General features: G+C 55.5%; 1 protein-coding gene across 2 annotated transcripts; it reads right to left on the bottom strand.

The window, feature by feature from the left end:
* Positions 1–4,579: 4,579 nt before the first annotated feature.
* On the bottom strand, positions 4,580–26,541 carry ZBED4 (zinc finger BED-type containing 4). Of its 2 annotated transcripts, XM_069581786.1 has the most exons (4): positions 26,420–26,541; positions 24,644–24,722; positions 9,711–9,836; positions 4,580–9,508 (listed from the first exon to the last, which is right to left on the bottom strand). In XM_069581786.1, the coding sequence occupies exon 4, from the start codon at positions 9,260–9,262 to the stop codon at positions 5,849–5,851; it is 3,414 nt and encodes a 1,137-aa protein (XP_069437887.1). In that variant the 5' UTR covers positions 9,263–9,508; positions 9,711–9,836; positions 24,644–24,722; positions 26,420–26,541; the 3' UTR covers positions 4,580–5,848. The 2 variants fall into 2 exon arrangements, with proteins under 2 accessions (XP_069437887.1, XP_069437888.1); XM_069581787.1 differs by lacking the exon at positions 24,644–24,722.

The following is a 26,541-nucleotide window of genomic DNA, read 5'->3' as shown; positions in this document are numbered from 1 at the left end:
GCCCTTCTTTGGGATTGGAATGAAAACTGACCTTTTCCAGTCCTGTGGCCACTGCTGAGTTTTCCAAATTTGCTGGCATATTGAGTGCAGCACTTTCACAGCATCATCTTTCAGGGTTTGAAATAGCTCAACTGGAATTCCACCACCTCCACTAGCTTTATTCGTAGTGATGCTTTCTAAGGCCCACTTGACTTCTCATTCCAGGATGTCTGGCTCTAGGTGAGTGATCACACCATTATTTGGGTCGTGAAGATCTTTTTTGTACAGTTCTTCTGTGTGTTCTTGCCACCTCTTCTTAGTATCTTGTGCTTCTGTTAGGTCCCTACCATTTCTGTCTTTTATTGAGCCTGTCTTTGCATGAAATGTTCTCTTGGTATCACTAATTTTCTTGAAGCAATCGATGTCTAGTCTTTCCCATTCTATTGTTTTTCTCTATTTCTTTGCATTGATCACTGAGGAATTTCTCTTTCTTTTCTCTCCTTGCTATTCTTTGGAACTCTGCATTCAAATTGGTATATCTTTCCTTTTCTCCTTTGCCTTTAGTTTCTCTTCTTTTCTCAGCTATTTGTAAGGCCTCCTCAGACAGCCATTTTTCCTTTTTGCATTTCTTTTTCTTGGGGATGGTCTTGATCACTGCCTCCTGTACAGTGTCCTGAACCTCCTTCTGTAGTTCTTCAGGCACTCTGTCCATCAGATCTAATCCCTTGAATCTGTCACTTCCACTGTATAATTGTAAGGGATTTGATTTGGGTCATACCTGAATGGTCTATTGGCTTTCCCCACTTTCTTCAATTCAAGTCTGACTTTGGCAGTAAGGAGTTCATGATCTGAGCCACAGTCAGCTCCCGGTCTGGTTTTTGCTCACGTTATAGCGCTTCTCCATCGTTGGCTGCAAAGAATATAATCAATCTGATTTCGGTGTTGACCATCTGGTGATGTCCATGTATAGTGTCTTCTCTTGTGTTGTTGGAAGAGGGTGTTTGCTCTGACCAGTGCGTTCTCTTGGCAGAACTCTATTAGTCTTTGCCCTGCTTCATTCTGTACTCCAAGGCCAAACTTGCCTGTTATTCCAGGTATCTCTTGACTTCCTACTATTGCATTCCAGTCCCCTGTAATGAAAAGGACATCTTTTTTGGGTGTTAGTTCTAGAAGGTTTTGTAGGTCTTCATAGATCTGTTCAGCTTCTTCAGCATTACTGGTTGGGGCATAGACTTGGATTACTGTGATATTGAATGGTCTGCCCTAGAAACAGAGATCATTCTGTTGTTTTTGAGATTGCATCCAAGTACTGCATTTCAGACTTTTTTGGTGACCGTGATGGCTACTCCATTTCTTCTGAGGGATTCCTGCCTGCAGTAGTAGATATAATGGTCATCTGAGTTAAATTCACCTATTCCAGTCCGTCTTAGTTTCCTGGCAAGCCTGCACCTGCATAAAAGCTGCTTTTTAAAATAAAAACGGGTATTTCGCAAGCAGTGCCTGATGTTCAGGCCTCCCGGCGCAGCTGCAGCTTCAGAGCTCCTTTTCTGTTGTTACAGTGAGAGAAGCTTTAGGATGCGCCGTGGTCTCCTTACAGTTAGCATCTTTCACAAAGTGCAGACTCCCACCTGATGTTAAGTACAGGGTTTTTTTTAAACAATTTTAAAGCTGGAATCACCTCGTGCAGCTCTGCCTTCTAGCGTGCTGTGCTGTGAGCTCGGGTCTTCAGGCTTCTGTCAGGCGCAGAGGCCGGCGCTGTGCAGTGCGCTTGCTCTCCGTTTGCTGGAGGCAGAGCGCTTAGTTCTGCTTTTCTGTTATTTCTGGGGCTTCCTGGTGGCTCAGACGGTAAAGAACCTGCCTGAAATGCAGGAGACCCGGGTTCAGTCCTTGGGTCAGGAAGATCCACTGGAAGATTCCCTGTCCTGAGTGGCGCTGAATGTCTTCACGGAGTTCAGTTCAGTCCAGTCGCTCAGTTGCGTCTGCCTCTTGGCGCCCCCGTGGACCGCAGCGCGCCAGGCCTCCCTGTCCACCACCAAGTCCCGGCGCTCACCTGAACTCAGGTCCATCGAGTCGCTGACGCCATCCAGCCATCTTGCCCTCTGTCGTCCCCTCTCCTCCTGCCTTCAGCCTTTCCCAGCACCAGGGTCTTTTCCGGCGAGTCAGCTCTCCGTGTTGGGTTGGCACCTGTGCATCTTTGCTGAGGGGTCTGTTGAGGTCTCTAGGTCCGCTTGTCAGTCAGGGTCCTCGTTTTCTTATTGTTTTCAGTTCTTCGTGTGTTTTGAATGGGAAGTCTTTTTTTCAGATATGTGTTTCACAAGTGTTTTCTCCCAGTCCATGGCTTGTTTTCATTCTCTTGACACTGTCGACAGAAGTTTTTCATTTTAGCAGTCTAACCAGTGATTTCATCCATGGATCAAGGCTTTCAAGTCTTATCTAAAAAGTCATCACCACACCCAGGGTCCTCTAGGGGTTTTCTCCTATTACCTTCCAGGAGAGTTTCTTTAAGGCATATGGGCCTGCAGTTTTCCTTTCTTGCAATGTTTTTGTCTGGTTTTGGTATTGCGGTAATCCTGGCCTCATAGGAAGTGTTAGGCACTAACCCTCTGCTTCTGTCCTCTAAGAGACTGTAGAGAACTCACGTAATTCCTCCTTAAATGTTTGATACAATTCAGCAGTGAACTCATCTGGGCCTGGAGCTTTCTGTTTGGGAAGATTATTAATTCTTGATTCAATTTAATTGCTATAGGCCTGTTCAGATAGTCTATTTCTTGTGTGACTCTTGGCAGATTGTGTCTTTCAAGAAATCGGCCCGTTTTATTGAGGTTACCAAGTCTGTGTGCAAACTTTGGTTGTGGCACGTGGGATCTAGTCCCCTGACCAGGGATTAAACCCAGGCCCCCAGCATTGAGACCGTGGAGCCTTAGCTACTGGGCCGCCAGGTGAAGTCCCGATATCTGCATTTTTGTTCACGTTACTGACTTCCTCCGTGACTTTCTAGTTTTCGGGTATTTCTAAGGCTGCTGTTTGGAAGTCTTTGTCTAGCATATTCACCATCAGGTCTTTTTCAGGGACAGACTCTGTTGTATCACTTTTTCCCTTTGAGAGGACCATATTTTTTTTTTTTGTATGCCTTGTGATTTTTATGTTGTGCACTGGACATTTTAATACAACAATCTGGTAACTCCAGAAATCAGACTCTTCTCTTCCCCCAGGTTTGTGCTTTTGCTTTTGATTACTGTAGGCAGTCTGTGCCAAGAATCAGTTTGAGGTGTAAACTTAATGGATTCTTAAGTCTTTCCTGAGCCTTTCCTCGGAGCACAGTCACGTTCAGACTCTTCCCACTTATGCAATTATGTAATATGTGGAATCTCTAGGAGTCACTTCAGAGGGGGTGGCGAGTTGCAGCAATGGAGGGGGAGCATAGCAACAGTGGCAGCTGCCAACCCCCCCCCGCCCCTGGGAGACCAGCCGCGTGACCTGTGGTCAGAGCACACACAGGGCCTCAGCATCTGGAGGACAGGACCCCTCCCCTGCGCCTGCTGCTGCCAGCTGTGCGAGCTGCTCCGGGAGGCATGCACAGCTGCTGCGTCGCAGCTGCGTCTGTGCTCTGTGCCCCATCTCCTCCACCCCGAGCCCAGTCGTGCCCTGAAGTCTCAGCCTCCCGTGTTCTCCAGAGCCCCCACGAGTCAGATCCTGCTGGCGCTTGCGGTCTGGGAGGGACACGCACTCCTGGGTCTTCCTACTCCACCGTCTTCCCAGATCCTCTCTCATTTCGAGTCTTCCTAATGGAAGTACAGCTGACGTACGGTACGGGCAAACACCGCAGTGACTCACGATGGCACGAGGCCAAGGTGCCCTGTGCCACCACATGCCCCCACGGCGCCGCTGCTGAGGTGCCCTCCGCGTCGCGGCCCAGACTCACGGCGTGGAGGCCTGTTCTCTGCACCTCCCGCACCTCCTTCACTCGGCCCTCACCCTCTCCCTTCTGGAAACTACATGTACTCTCTGTATCTGTGAGTGTTCCCGGTCCACTGTTTTTAGGTTCCACATAAACATGGGATGATGCAGCATTTGTCTTCCTCTGACTGATTTCACTGAGCATGATGCCCTCCAGGTCCATCCATGCTGGTGTGAAGACAAGACTTCTTTTTTCACAGCTAAGCTTCCCCTGCACAAACACAGGTGTCTTCTTCGCCTGCTCCTCTGTGGGTGGGCACTCTGGTGGCCCTGCTGTGAACACGGGGGCACATCTGTCTTTTCAAATGAGTGTTTCTGCTTCAGGAAAACGCCCGGGAGTGGGCCCGCTGTACCGCACGCAGCCCCAGTCCCAACTCTGGGGCCCTCCACACTGGCTGCTCTTCCCGCCAGCAGCATGGGGGTCGCAGTGCCTGCTCGGAACACGTGCCCTGGAAGGTTCTCGGACATCACTGCCGCTATTAGAAATGCTGCTTAAGAATTACTCTTCCACTTCCCCCAGGTCCCGTCTGCGGCTAACGAAGATTTAAAGGCTGTGTTGAGCGTAGTTTCTGTACATGCTGGCCCCTAAGAGTAGGATTGTTTTATTATCCTAAGAATAAAAAGCCAGTGTCCTCCAGCAGTAGAAAATTGCAAATAAAAAGTTTAATTTCAGAAACTGAGTTCACCATTTATAAATACACTAAAAACATAGTCAATGCAAATTCAGATTAATAACAGTACAGAATTTTAACAAAACAACAACTTTTCTAAAAGGTCATAGGCAAATCAGTGACTCGTTTCACCCAGGATATTTAACCAGTTTGAAATAAGAAAATGAATTCTTTTCTAGACGCTGAGACAAAAACTTTGAAGACATATTATTGTTAAAAAAAAAACCTGATGACTGATAATCCATTCTGAGGTCCTTGGGATCCTAAATACCCCACTGATGGCTGAATCTTCCCTATTTTATAAAAGAAAATCTAAACGCCTAAGGCTATTCTTACAACCATAACATAGCAATCTTCCTCCCTGTTAATAAGCCACCTCTTCTAAAAAGAACTGTGTACGTAATTGGATCAATTTGGGGGTCAGTGCACAAATTTCAAGACAGCTTCATGATGTAGAGCCACTGAGTCAGAGGCTCAGAGATTCATCAACAGGAGGCTGTAAACGTGTCACGCCACGCACTGGCCACAGAGCAGGCCCCACCCTGCACACTGTGAACGTGGGGGTGTGTCCAAGCTAACCGCCCACGTGGCACCAGGGCAGACCCTGAAATGGGAGCTCGCTCTCTGCGGAAACCCTGCGCGACCGACCCTTCGTCATGTGTCAGCTCGGGCTTATCGCCGATGCCACATCTCTGTCGCGGTCGACAGCTGCCTCCCAGAGCACTCTGTCCTCCTCAACGCCCTGTACAGCCACCGTCAGGAACTGCTCGGTCAAGATGGCTTCAACTCCACCTTCTATTTACAGATTTTATTTGACAGCCACAAAGGCTGTTCTGTTGCAATTAAAGCAATTTTTAACTAAAATACAGTACCTGATCTGATTTTTACATAATCGAATAAGAAGCCTATGGAATAAAACAGCTCACCTCTCCTCTGCCCTTCTACTGAGACAAACTACTGATCCCCAACTTGTAAAAAACCTTACAGTTACAAATGGAAACCCAATCGTCGTGTTTCATCGTTGACGAGGCAAGCTGCCTCTGGCGGACTTCTGAAAACACACACCGTGGCACCTGACCTCAAGGGCCGGTTAAGGCACGTGTGGCCGCAACAGCGAGGGCCGGGCGGCCCCTCCCGCGGCCGTGGACCTGAGCGCCCGGCCTGCCGTGCTGCAGGGCCGGCTGCGGCGAGCGCCAGCCTGGGCAGACGCCGGTACTCGCCGGGTGGCTCCAGCGGGCTCTTCAGTACTGGAAGCATATTAAGGGAAGATTCACTTTCAGAAAGATGAGTTTCTCAAAATGCTCCATTAGAAGCCTAGACTGGCCGAAGCTGCCGTTCTCAGGGGGCGTGCTGAATAGCCGCTCAGAAGGGACGATGCTTGGGGGGCAGCCCAGGAAGCGCACGGCCAAGGCAGAGAGGCCGGGCCAGGTGGCCCTCTTGAGGCTCCAGTAGGCGAGCGGGTTGCAGCTGTGCTCCAGCACCTCCTCCTCCAGGTAGGCGAGCACCATGTCCTCGGGGACCTTGGGCCGCCCTCCGCGCTCGCTCTTCTTCAGCTTGGCCATGAGCGCCCAGAGGCTCTCCTCGCCGGCGCAGTCCCGGGGCGGGGAGCCCGGCTCGCAGCCGCTGGGGACGGGCGCGGGCTCTGAGGTAGGATCCAGCGTCTCCAGCTCCCTGATCAAGTCCTGCTTGCACTGCTCAGCCTCCTCCTCGGAGAACAGGGAGGCCTTGTACCGCGGGTCCAGCAGGGTGGCCCGCACGTACCTGGGGTCGTGCAGCGTGGCCGACAGGCGGCTCACCATGGCCTCCCTGAGGGCGCGGAGCATGGTGTCAATGCCCATGGTCTCCTGGAACAGCATCTCTACCCTGCGGGTGAGGATGTGGATCATGGGGATGACCTGGCTCAGCGTGGACACGTGCGCACTCATCTCCCGGCTGGCGGCGGCGAAGGGCTTCAGGGCGTGGCACACGGACTGCATCACCTCCCACTGGTCGCAGCTCAGCAGCTCCCGGAAGCCACACTCGACGGACAGCGCGTTCACCGCCCGCTTCTGCTCCAGCAGCCGCTCCAGCATGTGGAAGGATGTGCCCCACCTGGACGGCACGTCCTGCAGCAGGTGGTGGGGTGGCAGCCCGTAGTCCCGCTGCAGCTCCGCCAGCCTGGCCTTGGCACGGGGCGAGCGCTGCACCCGCTCGCAGATCTTCCGGGCGGTGCTCAGCAGGTTCTGGACCATTCTCTGGCTCTTGATGGCCTCGCTGACGATGAGGTTGACAGTGTGGCTGAAGCAGGGCACGCTGGAGCGCGCCCCCTCGTTCAGCGTCCTCCCGATGCTGGGGCTGTCGGTGACAGTGATGCCCACCTGCAGGCCGGAGGACGCCACCCAGGCCTCCCACCAACACTCCAGCTGCTTCTGGATGCTGCTGCCGCTGTAGTCGCAGTCCACTTGCGACACGCCCAGCAGCGCTGAGCAGTGGTGGTCCTCGCAGTGCGGCCGGGCCGCGGGCGCGAAGGTGACCCAGTGGGCCGTGAGGGTCAGGTACTCCCGCGTCTGGCTGCTCATCCAGATGCCCGACGTGAAGTGGACCACGCCGCTCTCGGCCTCCTGCAGGTGCGCCATGACGACGTGCTTCACGTCCTCGTACATGCCCGGGATGGCCGTCCGAGAGAAGTAGGCCGGTGGGGGCAGGGAGTACTGAGGTTTCAAGTATGCCAGCAGCCTGTTGAAGCCAACGTTGTCCACCAGTGAGTACGGCTGGAGGTCAAGGGCAATCATCTCAGCAATGAGACTTGTGATTTTCTTAGCAACGGGGTGAGAATCGTAAAACTTCTCACTGCCGTCGTCAGAGGCAGCGGCGCCTGCCGACGGTGGGCCCAGGGGCGCCTGGGCGCCAGGAGGGGAGGGTGGGGCAGCCCGGGCGCCCTCAGGCTTCAGCACGCCGCCGTGGAAGCGCTGCAGGTGCCGCAGAAGACAGCTGGTGCCCAGGTTCGTGGGCTTCTTGCCCCGGCTGATGGTCCGGCCGCAGTGCAGGCAGGAGACCTTCGTGGGGTCTGCGGAGCAGGTAGAGAAGTGGTCCCACAGCTTGGAGGTCTTCTTGCTGCTGACGGGAAACGCAGCTTGATGGTTCTTAGTGCCCACGGTCGGCAGGCTGGTCAACCGGGAGGAGGCCATTTCAGCAGAAGCCAGGGTGGCATAGGGTGAGCTGGCCAGGCCAGCCCCCAGGAAGCCCTTCTGGGCCCCGGCCACCTCGGGGTGGCGCCTGTAGAGGTGCCGCATGAGGCAGCTGGTGCCCACGTCGCCCCGCTTGCCCCGGCTGATGGCGCAGCCACAGTGCCTGCACAGGGCCTTGAGGCTGTCCGTGGGCGCCAGCGAGAAGTGGTGCCACACCTCCGACTTCAGCCTCTTCATCACCTTCTTGTTCTGCTGGAACATGGCGCCCGGCTCCCGCGGCCGAGGGCTCGGCGCGCCGCCCAGCTGCGTCTCGGGAGATGACCCCCACGAGGCCTCGCCTGCGACGGAGGAGGGGGACGCCGCGCCCCCGGGGCCCCAGAGCGCGTGCGGCTCCTCCGCCGGCCGGTCGGGAGAGGAGGCTGCGGAGGCGGGGTCCTGGAGCGCCCTCCCTGGAGACACCGGCAGGGGGCCGGACTCCGCGTCTGGCGGCGGGCGGGCGGGCCCCAGGGGCGGCGCGGGGCCGGGGGAAGGCGCAGCGGGGCCGCCGCTCTCCCGCAGCACGATGGCGCGGTGCGCCCGCCACATGTGCCTGATGAGGCAGCTGGTGCCCAGGTCCTTCCCGTTCTTGCCGCGGCTGAACTCGTTCATGCAGTGGACGCACACGGCCTTGGAGCTGTCCAGGGGCGACAGGTAGAAGTGCTTCCAGACGGCCGACCGCCGGCGGGACCCGCACCCGCTCCGCGGCAGGGACAGGCTCTTCTCCGCCCCGCTCTCGGCAGGCTCGCTGCAGCCCAGGGCGCGCGCGTGCGGGGGCGGCCCCGCCGGGCCCTCCTCCCGGCCGTACCTCTCCGAGGCCAGTGCGTCGGAGGCGGCCTCTTCGGAAGAAACCGCGGAACCGGCGTCCTCCATGGCCTGGGGAGGAGCCAGGCCCTTGGCGGCTGCCCCGGCGTCGGCGGGCACGGGGCGCGGCGCCGAGGCGGGGTCCGCCGCCAGTGCGCTGGGGTGCGCCCTGCGCACGTGCCGCATGAGGCAGCTGGTGCTCAGGTCCTTCTCGTTCTTGCCGCGGCTGAACTCCTTCATGCAGTAGGTGCACACGGCCTTGGTGCTGTCCCGCGGCGAGATGAAAAAGTGCTTCCAGGCCGGGGACTTCTTCCTGGAGCCCAGGCCGCGGCCGGCGAGCAGGCTCTGCGTCACGGCCTCCATGGCCACGCTGTACAGCGTGCTGCTGTACTGCGCCAGCAGCGCCCCGTAGTCGTCCTCGGGCTCCGGGGAGGCGCGCCGCCCGGCGGGCTGGCCTGCGCAGCCCACGCCGCCGCCCTCTGCCTGCTCCTGGCCGCGGCCCGCCTGCCTCCCGTCCTCCAGCTCGCTTCCAACGTCCATTCTCTGCACACTGTGATCAGGGGTTCGGGAGTCATCTTCCTCTATTTTCGAGTTCGTGTTCTCCGAATCACCTGCTCCTTGGGGACGAGGCTCCCGGCAGCTCTCCATGACTAACCATAACTATCCGGTTCTGGCTGAAGAACTCTCTCTGAGGATGTTTATGAATATGGCTAATCATGAATCTCACCGAGCAGCGGACGGGCGAACTCATGAGCATGTCACTTCATGCCACTGCTGGAGCTCTCCCGCTAAAAGCATTGCTGTGCAGACGCGCGCGCACACACGGGGTGGACCTGCTGGTCTCGGACGGGGGAATGCTGGCGGCTTGATAGCATGGTGCTCCTTCTGCGTCATCTACAACAGATGGAACCAAGTAAGACAAAGGACCCGCTCACATTTCACATCCAGAGTCATGGATACGTCGGCCTCTATATGTGTGAGAGAAATTCCACAATGGTCAAGTGAAACAGAAAAGCTTGCTCCTTGACTTTACAACCCAGCCACAGGACGAGACACCCTCTCTGGTGGCCTCTCCTGCCCCGAGCACCCTGCTTACCTTCTCAGAGTCTCTGCCTCTCTGGGCCATCCCCACTGCTCCCACGGACGAGGGGCCTGCGATCTGCCTTCTTCTGGTGTCTGCCTAACCAGGCTTGAGGCTGAGCATTTATTTAAGAATAAAATCCTGGTGGTGGTAAAAAAAAAAAAGAAAGAAGATGTCCTCTGAATAGACATTTCCCCAAAGGAGACATACAGATGGCCAAAAGGCACATGAAAAGATGCTCAACATCACTAGTAATCAGAGAAATAGAAAATGACATGACCTCACGCTGGTCACAGGGCCATCATCCAACAGCCTACAAATGATCCATGGCGGCGGGTGTGGGGAGAGGGAGCCCGGCCCCACTGCTGGCGGGAGGTAAGCTGGCGCAGCCACTATGGAGAGCAATATGGAGGCTCCTTAAAAGACCACTGACAGCTGCCACATGACTCTGCAGTCCCACCCCCGGGCACACATCTGGAGGAAGCACCGATGTGAAAGGACACACGCACCCCAGTGCTCGCAGCAGCCACGTGGACGCAACCTGAGTCCCCGTCAACAGGTGAGCGGATGAAGGAGGCGCGACATGACATGTGCAGGACTACGTGGCCACTGAGCGATGAAATAACGCTGCGGCGGCAACACAGATGGGCCTGGACAGGAACAGAGCAGGTGAAGGAAGCCAGACAGAAACGCGGCGTCGATTACAGGCAGAATCCAAAGAAAGACAACAAACTCATTTACAAAACAAAAACAGACTCACAGACACAGAACACACACTTACGGTCCCCAAAGGCGAGCGACAGGGGAGAGGGGTAAACCAGGGACCTGGGAGTGACATGCACGTGCTATTACGAGCCCCAAGCGTCAGAAAGAGACCACAGAGAGAAAGCACCACGGGACGTCCACGGTGGCTCAGCGGTAAAGAATCCGCCTGCCAATGCAGGGGATGGGTTTGATCCCTGGTCCAGGAAGACCCCACATGGCTCTGAGCAACTACGTTCTCACACCACAACTCCTGAGCCTGCACATGGCAACCACTGAGGCCCACGGGTCCAGAGCCTGTGGTCTGCAACGACAGAGGCCACCGCAGTGAGAAGCCACTCACTGCAACAGGAGCCATCCCTACTCGCCAAGACAGAGAAAGCCCGCGTGCTGAGGTGAGGCCCAGCACAGCCAAAGTAATTTAATAAAAAAAAGATAACATACCAAGACTTGGGAAGGTCCATCATTGCAATTTTAGCCCTTCTAATTAATAGGTAGGTTTCCCTGCTGGCTCAGTGGTAAAGAATCTGCTTGAAAATGCAGGAGCCCCTGGTTCAATCCCTGGGTCAGGAAGATCCCCTGGAGGAGGGCATGGCAACCCTCTCCAGTATTCTTGCCTGGAGAATCCCATGGAAAGAGGAGCCTGGTGGGTTACAGTCCATAGGGTTGCAAAGAGTCAGACATGACTCAGCAAGTAAACAACCAGACATCTCCTAAATGACTGACAACACTGAACAGTTTATGCGCTTATTTGCCATTTGCTTCTCTCCACTGGTGAGGCATCTGTTCACTCACACTTCTCTGGCAGTGGGGTCTTGGCTGCAGCGCGCGCGCCGGCACTGTGCACGCTCGGTGCACACTCGGCTGTGGTGTGGGGCCTGGAGCCGCGGCGGCCAGCCTCAGGTGCTCCTCGTCACGTGGGACCTTAGGGCCCAGACCAGGGGCCAAAGCCGAGTCCCCTGCACTGCAAGGCAGGCTCTTAACCCCCGGACCATCAGGGAAGTCCCCAGCAATTAATTTTTTTATGGATTATGCTTTGGGAGCTGTATCTAAGAAAGATTTTCTCCTGTGTTTGTTTTATGTTTAGATCTTTGAAAGACTCAAATTCATTGTTTTGTATATGAATATCTAATTGCTCAAGTCCCGTCTGTTGAAAAGATCATGCTTTTCAACGAAAGAACACCTTTGGAACTGTTGAAGACTCACGGTGTGAAGGTGCCTGTGTGGCAGCTGCTTACGTGCATAAACACGAGGGAAGCGTGTGTGTGTCCGTTCAGCACATCCTACCCTTTAAGTAAGTGCGCTTCACTGTACGGCAGTCGGCTCAAGGTGGGAGAGTGTGAGGCACACGTCTGTACTGGTCTGTGCCCCCAGTTCCTGACACAGGGCTCCTGAGCCTCTTGGAAGCTCCCGAGTGACAAGCAACACCTTGTGTTCTAGTGAGGCGATGATGGAAGCTCATTACCAGAGCGACCATGCCACGGTTAGAAACCGACTTTCAGCCCCCGGCCTCCAGGATGGCCTGGAGACTGAGCTGACACTCCTCAAGCCCACATCACGAAACCCCAGCAGAATCCCAGCAGCTCAGGGTTTGGGGAATAGCTAGGCTTGCGAACACACCCACGGGTCCGGAGGGTGATGCGCCCCAACTCCACGAGGACAGACGCCCCTGCACTCAGGAGCCTGTGTGTCCCCATCTGGCCGTTCATCTGTGTCCCTTTTCACATAGTGAAAGTCTCAGTCGTGTCCGACTCTTTGCGAGCCCATGGACTGTAGCCCGCCAGACTCCTCTGTCCATGGGATTCTCCAGGCAAGGACACTGGAGTGGGTTGCCATTTCCTTTCCCAAGGGATCTTCCCGACCCAGGGATCGAACCCTCGTCTCCTGCACCGCAGGCAGACACTTTGCCGTCTGAGCTATGAAGGAAGCCCCTTTCCACATAAACCTGTAAATGTGAGTAAGTGTGTCCTTGCTGCGGCAGCCGCCTCGGCACTTTATTGCGGGAACCTCGGCTTTGAAGCCTCTCAGTCAGAAACCCAGGTGACAGCAGGGCTGCGGTGAGGGGGAGCGGTCTCTGGGCCATCTGGACCCCGTTGCTCTGAGCACGACTCCAGGCAGCGGTGTCTGGAGCAGACGGAAGGACAGTGAGCTGGTGCCGGACAACAGCCGGCGGGGTCTGCCAGATGCGAAGCACTCTGTGCACAGAGCCGGGGGGACACGGACAGCGCCTCTGCTCACAGGCCGTGTGGCGGCAGCGCAGGAAGTGCAGGGACTGGCAGACTAGGGCAACGGGCAGGCTGACTCCACGCCGCCTACAGAAACATGCTACGCGTGAAGACAGAGAGGCTCACAGCAAAAAGACAGGAGGCTGCAGCGTGCTGAGCCCAACCTGGGCACGCCGGCAGGGCACGCGAGCACAGTGGGCCACAGGGACCTCCCACGTACAGGGAGCGGACCCTGTGGGCCTGGAGTGGGGGTGGGCTCTCACATCCCTACTCACAGTTACCTGAACAAGCGGACAGAAAGTCAGTAAAGACAGCAGACGGTTTGAAAACATTACCATCAAACCCGGCCTCAATGACATTTATGGAGCAGTCCAAACAAACGGAACGTGTGTCGCTTACAGGCGGCCAGAGTGCTCGTCAAGACAGACTGCTCTCTGGACAGTGAGCAAATCCCAATAAATTCACAAGACCTGGAGTCAAAGAATGGTCTCTGAAAGGGAACTGAACGAGAAATCAACATCAGAAAGATATCTAGAACAATCCAAAGTATCTTTAAGTAAGTAACACTTCTATATGTACAAAGCCAAGGGATAAAGAAAAACGTCCCAAGGAAAAGTACAGCAAATTTAATCCCGAAGCAAATAAAGTGAAGAAAACAAGAAAAGATTTGAAATCAATTAAATTGGGAGGGGAGTGGGGAAGAGGTGGCAGGGGGTGGAAATCAGTGAACCCAAACGCCGGTTTTTTGGACAGATCAAAAAAATTGGCAAACTTCTACACTGATTAATAAGAGAAAAAAATGGAAAAGTCGGAAGCTACCAACAGCAAGAACAGAAGTGGGCATTACCACCAAAGACCCTACAGACACAAAAAGATGGTAAGGAGACAGCCGAGCACCTTTACGATGATAAATTCAGCAGCTCAGGTGAAACGGGTAAATCCCGAAAAGACGCTTACGACAGAGAGCCACTGAAGAGACAGGGTCTCTGTCGCGTAGCAGTCATGACGTCTGCCTTACACTGAAGCCTGAACAGCCCTCTGCCTAGTCCCTTCTCTTAAAATTCCAGGTCAAGATGGTTCCACGGGTGAATTTCACCAAACTTAAGAGAAAAAAAAAAAATTACTGGTGAAACACTCTCTTCCGGAAGAAGACGACGAAATACTCCCCAACTGCTCTAACAAGGTAGAGCCGCCCTGACAACAAGACCCGCAGAGGCGTAACAGGAAAAGAATCCAAGTCACGTCCCTAGGATCAGGAAGAACCCTAAGAAATGTAGCGAGCTCTTAAAAATGTAACAAATCAAATTCAGCGCTACATTGAAGATAATATTCCATGAGTAAGTAGGCTGTATCAGGAGGACGTTTGGTTTAATATTAAAAAATCAACAGAAAACGAGGAAAACCATACGGCCACCGGGTGAAGAGAGGCGTTTAGTGTCGTCTCTGCTCCTGCTCCTGACGAGGACGCCCGCAAGGCAGAAGGGCAAGCCACGGGCGTCTGTGCGACAGAGGTCTCCAGGCCTCCACGGAAAGGTGCTGTCCTAGGAAGGCCGCAGGGCAAGCTCGGCTGCCTCGAGCTCGCCTCCGTCCTGGACGACCTTGCCTGCTCCTCTCTGGTCTGTGAAGAACCAGCTCATCTCCCTTCGAGGCAAACGTCCCATTCTCGGTTGACCCTGAGGCTCTCCGAAGACTCCTGGGGCAAGACCCTGGGGTGACGGCCTGGACTGCTTCCTGCGGGCCCTCTTTCACCTGCTCAGCCTGTGCGGTCTCACTTAAGCCACGTGACAGTCTTTCATGGAAGGTTCACTGTGACGTGTCTCCTTCTACACCAAAGGGCACTATGGACAGGGGTTTGTGACATTGTACAGAAGGCAGTGATGAAGACCATCCCCATGGAAAAGAAATGAAAAAAGACAAAATGGCTGTCTGAGGAGGCCTTACAAATAGCTGTGAGAAGAAGGGGAGCTAAACACAAAGGAGAAAAGGAAAGATACACCCATCTGAATGCAGAGTTCCAAATAGCAAGGAGAGATAAGAAACACTTCCTCAGAAAAAAAAGAAGAAACACTTCCTCAGAGATCAATGCAAAGAAATAAAGGAAAACAATAAAGGAAATAAAGGAAACACTAGAGATCTCTTCAAGAAAATTAGAGATACCAATATGTCTAAGGGACATTTCATGCAAAGATGGACACACTTAAGGACAGAAATGGTATTGACCTAACAGAAGCAGAAGATATTCAGAAGAGATGGCAAGAATACACAGAAGAACTGTACAAAAAAGAGCTTCATGACCCAGGCAACCACGATGGTGTGATCACTCACCTAGAGCCAGACATCCTGGAATGTGATGTCAATGGGACTTAGGAAGCATCACTACGAACAAAGCTACTGGAGGCGATGGAATTCCAGTTGACCGGTTTCAAATCCTAAAAGATGATGCTGTGAAAGTGTTGCACTCAAAATGTCAGCAAATTTGGAAAACTCAGCAGTGGCCACGGGACTGGAAAACGTCAGTTTTCATTCCAATCCCAAAGAAAGGCAATGCCAAAGAATGCTCAAACTACCGCACAACTGCACTCATCTCACACGCTAGTAAAGTAATGCTCAAAATTCTCCAAGCCAGACTTCAACAATATGTGAACTGTGAACTTACAGATGTTCAAGTGGGATTTAGAAAAGGCAGAGGAACCAGAGATCAAATTTCCAGTATCCATTGGGTCATCAAAAAAGCAAGAGAGTTCCAGAAAAACATCCATTCTGCTTTATTGGCTATGCCAAAGCCTTTGACTGTGTGGGTCACAATAAACTGTGGAAAATTCTGAAAGAGATGGGAATACCAGACCACCTGACCTGCCTGTTGAGAAATCTGTATGCAGGTCAAGAAGCAAGTTAGAACTGGACATGGAACAACAGACTGGTTCCAAATCGGGAAAGGAGTACATCAAGGCTGTATATTGTCACCCTGCTTATTTAACTTCTATGCAGAGCACATCATGAGAAATGCTGGGCTGGAAGAAACACAAGCTGGAATCAAGATTGCTGGGAGAAATATCAGTCACCTCAGATATCCAGATGACACCACCCTTATGGCAGAAAGCAAAGACCTAAAGAGCCTCTTGAGGAAAGTGAAGGAGGAGAGTGAAAAAGTTGGCTTGAAACTCAACGTTCAGAAAACGAACATCATGGCATCCAGTCCCATCACTTCATGCCAAACAGATGGGGAAACAATGGAAACAGTGTCAGACTTTATTTTGGGGGCTCCAAAATCACTGCAGATGGTGACTGCAGCCATGAAATTGGAAGACACTTACTCCTTGGAAGAAAAATTATGACCACCTTAGACAGCATATTCAAAAGCAGAGACATTACTTTGCCAACAAAGGTCCATCTAGTCAAAGCTATGGTTTTTCCAGCAGTCATGTATGGATGTGAGAGTTGACTATAAACAAGGCTGAGCACTGAATAATTGATGCTTTTGAACTGTGGTGTCGGAGAAGACTCTTGGGAGTCCCTTGGACTGCAAGCAGATCCAACCAGTCCCTCCTAAAGGAGATCAGTCCTGCATATTCACTGGAAGGACTGATGCTGAAGCTGAAGCTCCAATACTTTGGCCACCTGATGGGAAGAGCTGACTCATTTGAAAAGACCCTGATGCTGGGAAAGATTGAAGGCGGGGGGAGAAGGGGACGACAGAGGATGAGATGGTTGGATGGCATCACTGACTCCATGGACATGAGTTTGAGTAAGCTCCAGGCGTTGGTGATGGACAGGGAGGCCTGGCGTGCTGCGGTCCATGGGGTCGCAGAGAGCCGGACACGACTGAGCGACTGAACTGAACTGAACCCTGGACTATCTGGGGAGACCCAGTGCTGTCACAAGGGTCTTCAAAACTGAAAGAGGCAGAGGAGAAACAGGAAAATATGACCGTGGAAGGCGAGAGGCGCATCGTCGCTGGCTTTGAAGATGGAGGGCGGGCCCACACGCAGGGACGCAGGGGCCTCTAGTAGTGAAGGGCGAGGAGCCACCCTCTGCCAGGCCGCCAGGAGGGCAACCTGGCAGCACCATGGTGAAGCCCAGGGCTCCGAGCTCAGACTGCTGGCCTGCACATGTATGCTGTCTGCAACCACCAAGTCTGTGGGAGAAAACTGATACAAAAAACAGAAAAGGGCTACGATTAGACCCTACATAAGGATATGAGAAAAGGCGATGAAGACGGAGAAACATCTCTATAGATAATGAAAGCACACTAGAAAAACATAAGCACAGGTTAAGTGAGATTGAGTAACTTATTTCAAAAGAAGCTAACAAAGTTAAGAAAATAATACAAAAGAACGAAATAAAATAAGACAGAAAAACACTGAGATGAGGTCACAGATCCTAAGAAACTACTATAGATGAAAAGAAAATGTCACTTTAGAATAAAGACTAAGTTACAACCAACAAAAGAACAAATAAGCTCCACAGAGGATTGCGTAAGGTCAACAGAAGAATTTAGGAAAGACAAAGTTTTAATGAAAAAGAAAGAAACGGATTAAAAAAAGACTCAGAAGAAGCTGACCAATTTAAAACTTAGGTAAAGAAAATCCAACGTGTGTATAACCAAGGTGTTTCTCCACAAAAAAAGGGGGACAGGGCAAGAGAAGAGATTACTGAACACTCTGAAATAAAAAGGTGTACTGAAAGAGCATCCTGGGCTTCCCTGGTGGCTACGTGGTGAAGAACTCTCCTGCCATTGCAGGGACACCGGCTTCATCCCCGATCCAGGAAGATTCCGCATGCCACAGGGCAGCTAAGCCCGTGCACCGGAGCTGGTGTCTAGAGCCCGGGAACTGCCACTCCCGAGTCCACGAACCCCAGAGTACGTGCTCCGCGACGAGAGAAGGCACTGCGGCGAGAAGCCTGCACGCCACTAGAGCAGCGCCTGCTCACAGCAACAGGAGAAAGGCCTGCGCAGCAACAGAGACCGGCACAGCCAGGCATGGAGCTCAGCACACAAGGGAAGCTACTGCAGAGACAGGGGAGCGAGCCGCAGGGCGGGGGCCGTCCGCCCGTCACAGCGGGCACACAGGCATATCCCAGGAAAGCCACCGGAGTAAGAAGGCCACAGGCAAGAACCACATCATCTGCAAGGGAAAGCGACCTGTCACGAGTCTGACAGCAAGTTTCACGCTGTAAGACAACAGACTAACATGTTTAACATATTCAAGGAAACAAACACGTGAGCCAAGCCTTTTACCTCCAGTCAACCGGACATTCAAGTACAAGGACGCAGAGAAACTGTTACCAACAAGCCAGAATTCAGGTGATATCTTTCCTTGAGGCCTTCCTGAGAAGTCGAGTGGAGAGGGGAGTGCTCACGCATCTCCCTGCAGGACGCACTGAGCGAGCGTCCCGGGAGAGCAGGTGGGCACTGCGCAGCTGTAGCGTCCGCCGTTAGCCGAGGGAGGGGGCTGGACGACACGTGGGTCCCTGGGCCAGACACCGGGCTGCCTTCAGCAAGGACAGGGCCACGTGCAGAGATGGGGAGGCGGGCTCCGGTCCCCCTCGTCCTCGCAGAGGCAGACCAGGAAGGCCAGACACTCGTCCCGAAGTCCTGGGAGTGCCACCCACCCAGCTCTGCTCGGTGCAAAGTCCTGAGAGCAGCGACCCCTGCGACCTCCAGACTACAGCTCTCAAACACATCTCCCACTAAAGGAGCCGAGGTCCCCAAGGATCACGAGGTCCAGGGGCGGGAAGACCACAAAATGAGCCGAGGACGCTCTGGGGACCCAGGGAGCCAGGACCTTTGCGAGCGGACGAGGACAGTGCAGGAAGGATCCAGGCATCAACCTCAAGGGCTCCCCCTGTCCAAAAATGAGATGATCTGAACATAAATAAGGGTCAGCATTATACATCAAAACTCATCAAATGTTTAAGTCTATTAATGCATAATCCCCAACAAAATCCTCAATCGGTCACCTCTGGAGGATGATAGGAAAGCAAATGATTCGCTACTTTGAGAAGGGACAGGGAAGCTCACCCTCAGCTCCTGACATCTGCTACAGCACCAGAGGGCCAGGGCAAGGCTCCCACTCCACATCCAGCTCGCGAGCAGAGACGCAGGGACTCAGCCGAATGGCTCCACCTCATTTGGGCGCTGATTAACGCCCAGACTGGGTGCACCCCTGGGGGATGCGCCAGGAGGGGGGCCACACACGAGGTGCCTCCCGAGGAGGCCACACAACTGCCGGAAGCAGTCTACCCAGAGAACAACCCCATCCCACCACCCACCCCAAGGAGACCAAGAGCCGGGAAGACTCACGCGACCGCAGTGCCGCCAGCGGGCACGGCCCTGGCCAGAGGGGGCCCGCCACCACTGCCCTGGCCAGTCCCGAGGGCCTGTGCCAGGGGTCACGCCAGCGCGCGCCCGGGATGGGGCTGTCAGGGGAGCCCGCCGCCTTCCGGCTTATCTCCCTCTACCACTGGGCCAGTTCTCTACACGCTAGCTCAACGTCGCAGGTGGGATGGCTCCGCTTCTACACGCTAGCTCAACGTCGCAGGTGGGACGGCTCCGCTTCTACACGCTAGCTCAACGCCGCAGGTGGGACGGCTCCGCTTCTACACGCTAGCTCAACGTCGCAGGTGGGACGGCTCCGCTTTGTTTCCTTTTGCCCGCATGGGGATCTCAGTTCCCTGACCAGGGACTGGACTCACGGCCCTGCAGTGGGAGCAAAGCCCGACCACTGGACCGCCAGGGAAGCCCTGATGTTTCTGTTTCAGGGAAAATGCTGCCTTTGGCTCGAGCAGCTTCCTACTACTTTTCCTACTATTTTCGTACCAAATATTCAGAACGGCAAAAAAGGACGCGGGGTTTAGCTCTCACACTGCAGAAGGACGATCTCCCTGAGGCACAGGGGGTAATTCTACGCGGGTGTGAGGAGCAGCCTGGGTTTGGTCACCTGTCCCAGAGCTCTGGAGATGCTCCTCTGGCTTGAAAGGTGAGGGCCCCCTGGTCACGGTGCCTGGGTGGCATCCAGAACCAGCTATCCCGCGGTCCAGCCTCTATGTCCAGCAAGTAAGAACTAGCCCACAGGAAAATCATCAACACGGAGGTCAAACAGGGTGATCACGGTCAGCGCGTGGAACAGCCTCCTCCTAGACAGACGCGGCAGGCCTCCCTGCGTGGGGCCGTGCAGCTGCCTCCCGACAGCCAGAGGGTCACTCTGAACCTGGTGGTGAGCAGTGTGGGGCTCTGCTCAGCAGGGCGCACAGCCCCCTGAACTGAGCACAGACAGTGGGGAGGAGAGGAGCGCAGAGGACGGACCCAGCGCCCAGGCCTGCTGAGACCAACTGCACGCATTTCAGCTCCAAGAGCAAAGCGCCTGAAGGTAGAGGCAGCTGACCAGAGGATCTTTCCGCGGGCTAGAACAAATACCGTGTATGGGAGAGTCTCACTTCCAGGCGTGTGTTCTGACTTGGGGAACATACAGTCATCCTTCATTTTGAGAACTAAAGAAAGCGCCTTCCAGGCTGCTGGGGTGCAGGAGTGCCTGTCGGACAGGGTCCCATGTGTGCACGCCCTAGTCCCCCCCCTGCAGTGGCCACAGCCTCAGCGGCTCCCTAACACAGAGACCAGCTTCCGGGCAGGCCCTCGCCCGCCACACCACCAAAAACACACGACGAGCATCTCCATTCCTCAGGCTGCAGACGCAGCAGATTAAAGGAAAAAACTTCAGGCCATCTCACCCAACCGGGCAGGAAAGGCCCGAAGCTCGGCAGCACCCCAGTGAGGACTCTGGAGCCCCTACCAAGACACATTCACCCAAGGACCCAGTAACCCCACGTCCAGGGACAGACTCTGAAGACTACCTCATCAGACACACAGCAACACTTGTCCCAGGCCAGACGCTGCAGTTCCACAGCCAGGCTGCAAAACCACTCACACACCGCCAGTAAGGCCTGATACATACGTGCATCCCAGTCGCTTCAGTCTCGTCCAACTCTTGCGACCCTATGGACTGTAGCCAGCCGGGCTTCTCTGTCCATGGGATTCTCTAGCCAAGGATACTGGAATGGGTTGCCATGCCCTTCTCCAAGGGATCTTCCCAAACCAGGGATCAAACCCAGGTCTCCTGCATTGCGGGTGGATTCTTTACCAGCTGAGCCACCCGGGAACCCCAATACATACACAAACAACGGAAAAAAAGCAAGACACGTGGGGTAAATGGCGCTTGTTACGTTTTATGATAAAAGACAGGAGGGAAAACAAGGTGAGTTGCAAACATTAATGTCTGTCTGAAGAGCTTATTTTGGCACTTCTCAGGTGGCACTGGTGTAAAGAACCTGCCAACCAACGCAGGAGACATAAGACGTAAGAGACGCAGGTGTGATCCCTGGATTGGGAAAATCCCCTGGAGGACAGTATGGCTACCCACTCCACTATTCTTGACTGGGAAATCCCATGGACAGAGGAGCCTGGCGGGCTACAGTCCATGGGGTCACAGAGAGTTGGACACGACTGAAGCAACTTGCACGCTTATTTTGCAGGATAAAGCAGAAATAAAGATGGTTGCCTGTAAAGAGTGGAGGAGACAGGAATGCAAGTGAGCTTGCTGACTGCATCTTTTATATAACGCTGACTTCTGAGCGGTGTCATTACCTCTACATTAAAACACAGAACATTTCAAGCGTGAAATCTAAAGGCCTATCAGATAAGCGACCATACTGCAAACAAAGAATGTTCAGCAAGGGACTTTAACGCACAGGATTTTATGTGCCTGAAGCAGAATACGTACTAAAAACAAAAGAACACCCTGAATTCTGTCGAGTGATTCCTCTAGCAGCAGCAGTAGCGCACTATTCTCATTTCACCTGGGTCATGCGCACTTTAGCACACAGAAAACAATGTGACTGCGCAATGCCATTGAGAGTCAAAATTTTCAGGATACGAAAATGATATTAGAAACAAGCAAAGAAATTAAGTAAAACTATATAATTTTAAATTTGTCTTGAAAACATCAGCACGAACTCTTGATGTTTTAAACAGTTATCTCCTAGCTCTGTGCACTAGACCAGCGCTTAAAGCGGCAGTGACACCAAGCACACTGCACACAGCTGGCCCCTGGGTTCTGGTTTCTAAACACCCTCCTGCACCAACGGGGGCCACGGCGCTCTGCAGAAAGAGCAACTGCAGCTCTGGGAACGAGAGAGGCTGCAGAAAGGATGTGCCGCCAGGAGTTGGCTCTGCGGGGCTCCCACGGGTCGGTCACGACTGTCTGAACATACAACAGAGACGGAAGACTTCAGTGGACTATACTGTAACGGATAAATCTGCCAGTCTGCACTGATGCTCAGGAATTGAGAGGAGAAATGAAAATACCGGCCACGGGGGGGGAATGCTGCAGCCACTGCTCCTTGGAAAAGGGTGACGAGGGGAGAAGGCGCAGCGTCCTGCCCTCCTCGAGTGTCACGGGTGAGGGAAACACACGTGAAAGGCAGGGGAAGGGGCCACAGCCCGACAGAGCGGGGCCCGTCCCGACAGGACAGTCTGAGGGCGGCGCACAGGAGGCCCAGCACCGCCACCTGAAGACGCCGGGTCCCTGGCGGGTGGCACCCACGGGCAGTCTTCGGACTGCCGACCACGCGGAGGGCAGCCCCCAACTGCCCAGTGTTGTTCGAGGGTCAACTGTCAATGGCAAAGCAGCAAATGGCAAACAGACCCAGAACACAGGGACATTTCTGCAAGACAACCGGCCTTGTTTCTTTAAAAACTCAACGTCCCGAGTGAGGAAACCGGACTGCGGCTCAGCCGCTGAACGCCATGAGGACTACCATTCACTCCCTCCGCGGCCACGCTGCCGGGGCGAGCACGGCCCTCTGCCTCTCCTTTCTCCCTCTGGGGGAGGGGGCGGCATGCAGCTCGCAGGACCTTGGGTCCTTGACCAGGGACTGAACCTGGGCCCTCGCAGGCAGCGTGTTGACGTGCCGAGTGCGAATCGCTGGACTGCCTTTTCTGAGAAGAGGATGCTCAGCGGCGACCTGCTGCGGCCCCCTTCGGCCCCCTCAGAGCCTGAAAGCACGGACAAGGGGCGTGCACCAGCGCTCCAGCTCAGGGCTGGAGCAGCGGCACCTGGACGTGCTCCCAACCTACCACCCAGCCTCCAGGACACGCACACCGGCCTGCAGCCCGAGCCCCGGGCTCCCGGGCACAGCTCGGGCACCAGCGCCACCCCGTGGCCGGGCGGCCTCGTCCTCGGATGTGGCAGCCTTCCCACCAAGGCTACCAGTGCAGATCTGGTCCCCACTGAGAGTGAGCCGCACCTGCTGAGCGTGCAGAGCCACGGCTAACATCTTCCCGGGGAGCAGCCGCCTCCAGTGCAGAGCCACCACCCAGGACTGGCCGCACAGGGCCCGAGAGCTGGACGGAGGCCAGAGCGCCCTGCGGGGGCCGAACTGAGAGGCCCGGGGCCAGCTCCTCGAGACGCGGCGGGCACCCCGGCTCCGTGCAGGGCTGTGGGCCCTGTCCCCCCCGAGACGTCCGGGTCTCGGACCAGGGCTGCCGGACTGGCTCTGCCCTGGCTTCGAGGGTGCTCCACCAAGTGCCAGCGGCTTCTCTGGGGCAGCAGGCGGTCCCACCAGCCACAGATCTGACGGGCTGCCGTGGCGAGCTGCCGCTGGAGGTGGTTCAAGTGTCCACGTGCGACCGGGTGGCACCCAAGCTCCTGCTCCAAACAGCACGCGCCCTGGGCTGCTCCCTCCCAGCAGGCCAACCGCGGGGCAGGCTCAGTCACCGGGCCCTGAGTGAGGACGGGCCCTCTGTTTAGACCTGCGGGCTTGGGGCGGGTCGGGCAGGGCTACACAGACTGAGGAACCCCCGCGGGCAGTGCCAGGTCAGCAGGGGACGCCCCGCCGCAGGCCCGGCCTCTCCGGTTCCTGCGGTGCGCAGACCTCGCTGTGGGGGCAGGCGGCTGCCGCAAGGCCTTCACCCAAAGGAAAGCAGAACCCAAGCAGGGTGAACACCTGAGCAAGGCAGGGACGGGCCTTACGACAGGAGACGGCCCGAAAGCAGGGGCCAGGCTCCACAGCTCACTGCCGCTTCTCACACAGGGCCTCTGCTCCGCCTCCCCCAGGCCCCTCGGCGCGGGACGCAAAGGTCCTTTCCTCTCCAAGCGGTCTTCCGAGAGAACGCTTGTCACACTGCCCATCACCCTTGCCCACGGCTGCTTGTGCTCCTCCTTGGAGAGCTCACTCCGCCTTCGCTGCCCATCCTCACCACAACCGTGCGCCGCTGCCCCAGCAGGTAGGACAGCGCCAGGCAAGAGGAGAGAGGCGAGAACGCTCGCGCGGGGGCAGGCACCTCCAGCCCCCCCGGGGCCCTCCACCTCGGAAACAGGAGGAAGGGGAAGAAGGGGCTTGCTTTCACTCCTAACGGTGCCTTCCAGGATACCAGCTGCCAAAAGCACACATCAGGCAGCTAGAAGTGATCTAAATACTCCGGAGTGATTAAAATCAGGCAGTGCCGTAGCCTGAGGGAGAAGGGAGGGAAAGACAGGGAAGTGGAAGGGGCCGAGGCTCTGGAAGCTGCCCGACAGGAAGTCTGCTGCCACCCGGACACTGACGGGAGGCCGCGGGGTGGTCAGGGCGGGACTCCGTGCAGCTGAATTCAGTAAGACACCAACGGTAAACAGAGATGATGCCTCCTACAGCTTATATTAGACATCAAGCCGTAACCCGGAGAACGACGGTCACCTCTCATGCTTTGCGCAGAGCAGCTTAGGAGGAACCCGCGCTGCTGAGGGACAGTCGGAGGGGCCCCAGCCAACCCTGGCAGGCGCCCCCGGTGTGCCTGCGCCCGGGCCCCTGCCCCTGCCCTCGCCGGCACTCCTCATAGTGAAGGAGGGAATCCGAGCAGAGCTGGGAGGAAGGAGCTGAGGCCGGGCAGAGACACGCAGATGAGAGTGGCGGGAAGGACAGACTGACCGCGGTCACAGCGCCTCGTGCTCCCACAGCGCCGCTGCCCAGGTCTGCTCTCTCTCCAGCTTCCACACCGGGCAGGGATCTGAAAGACAACACACACGCCCTTTACCACGTCCTGAGCACAGCTGCCTCGGCTCCTCTGCACAGACGCAGGGTTCAATCCACGGCCCTGACGGTTCCCTTCAAACCCTTCCCAGCGCTTCAGGAGCACTCCTGGCACAGCATGAGCCATTCACGAACCTCCTTCTGTGTGTGGTGACATGGAAAAGCAGGGCAGACTTTTCATGCCCTAAAACATCAGGAATTAACAGTACGTGTGTGGCGATGTGGACTCAGAGTCTGTGCTTTCTTCCAATACAGGAGGTTAACTTCCTGAAGACTCACAGAATCTCTTAACTTGTGCCACATCTTTTCCTGAGAAAATGTAAACCACCACAAGCAGATACCATCTGTTTAAGGATTACAGGAAGCGTGCACCCCTGCACAGACAGCCCGTGGCAGGCCCCGGGTATGAGCTGGTGAGAGGAGTCTCCTCTCACAAGATAACTCTGCATGAAAATTAAGTCATAATTGCAATTTGGCTTGTTCAGAGCGCTTTTGAAAAACTCCAACTAAATCCTTCCTCCTCTCCTAATTTTAACACCGTGATGTAGAGAAGACATCAAAAGTTAATATAAAAAGTCACAAGAATGCCTTAGCAAACCGGTCTCATGCAAGTCTGAGATGCGTTTTTTCAAAATTATGGACTTGATCTGATCAGAGTTAACTTCAAAACAAATAACTTCCCTTTTTCACAAACTTGAGAATGCCCACAGAAGCTTCTCCTGATGGCCCAGCTGGGCAGGGGTTTGCTTGCAGAGAGGTGAATATATGTGTGTCTATGGACAGTCACTCAAAATGCAAGGAGAGTCTAGGGGGCTGGCAATTCTCTTAAGCAAGCAGGATGGTGTGGGTCACAGAAAAAAAGATAAATGACTCCGTCATTACTTGGGTCAAAAAAAAAAAAACAAAACCGCAACTGGAAAAACGATCGAAATTCTGCTCTGCAGCTTGATTCGGGCTTTCACTACTTACACTTGAATGTCATACCCAGAAACACGCATAGTAACCAAGAAGCATCAGAAGCGTGCAGAGATGAAGAGCGTCTCGTGTGCTGAGACGTGTAAACGAGGCCCCGGCTGTCCCTTCCTGGAAGCGCACAGAAAATGAAATACTGTACCGGGCTTGCGGGACACCTGAAAGGCACAGCATGTAAGGCGATCCGTGGCGGTGGCGGAGGGCAGAGGCCCTCGGGACGGACACTCACCGGGCACCTGTCTGCTGGCAGGTGACCCCCGCCCCAGGGCGACTGCGGCTCGGGGCTCGCCGCGTGGTCAGCCGTAGAGCCCACGCCGGCCGGCACGCCTGTCCCCGTGCTCGCCCGCGGCCGGCCCGGCGTCCGCGCCCGCTCCCACCGCCTCGCGCTCACTCCGCCGGCCGCGCGGCCGGAAGAGGCGCCCCGGGTGCCCCGCTGTCAGCCGGGCCGGCGGCCGCGGGGCGCGCAGCTGGAGCGGCGTCCGGACGCCGAGGCCGAGTCCGCCGCCCGGGCGGGGTCCCCGCGACGGCAGGCCGCCCCCGCCCCGCCCTGCGCAGGCGACCCCGCGCCCGCCCGGCCCGACCCCGGCCTCGCCCTCCAGCCCCCGACTCCCGGTCCCGGCCCCGGGCCCCCGGCCCCGGCTCCGGCCCCGGCCCCGACGGCGCGCCTGGACGGCCGGCCCCGAACGCGAGCCGCGCACTCACCGCGGCGACCCCACGGCCGCGCAGGCGGACGCGCCCCATTCATCGACCTCGGCTTTGTCCGCCCCCGGCCCCTCCCGCGCCGCCGCCGCAGCCGCCGGACGCTGCACCCCTCCCAGGGCCCC

Source organism: Ovis canadensis, chromosome 3 (genome assembly GCF_042477335.2).
Source record: "Ovis canadensis isolate MfBH-ARS-UI-01 breed Bighorn chromosome 3, ARS-UI_OviCan_v2, whole genome shotgun sequence".
Classification (NCBI taxonomy): domain Eukaryota; kingdom Metazoa; phylum Chordata; class Mammalia; order Artiodactyla; family Bovidae; genus Ovis; species Ovis canadensis.
This window is presented reverse-complemented; position numbering and strand designations above follow the sequence as displayed.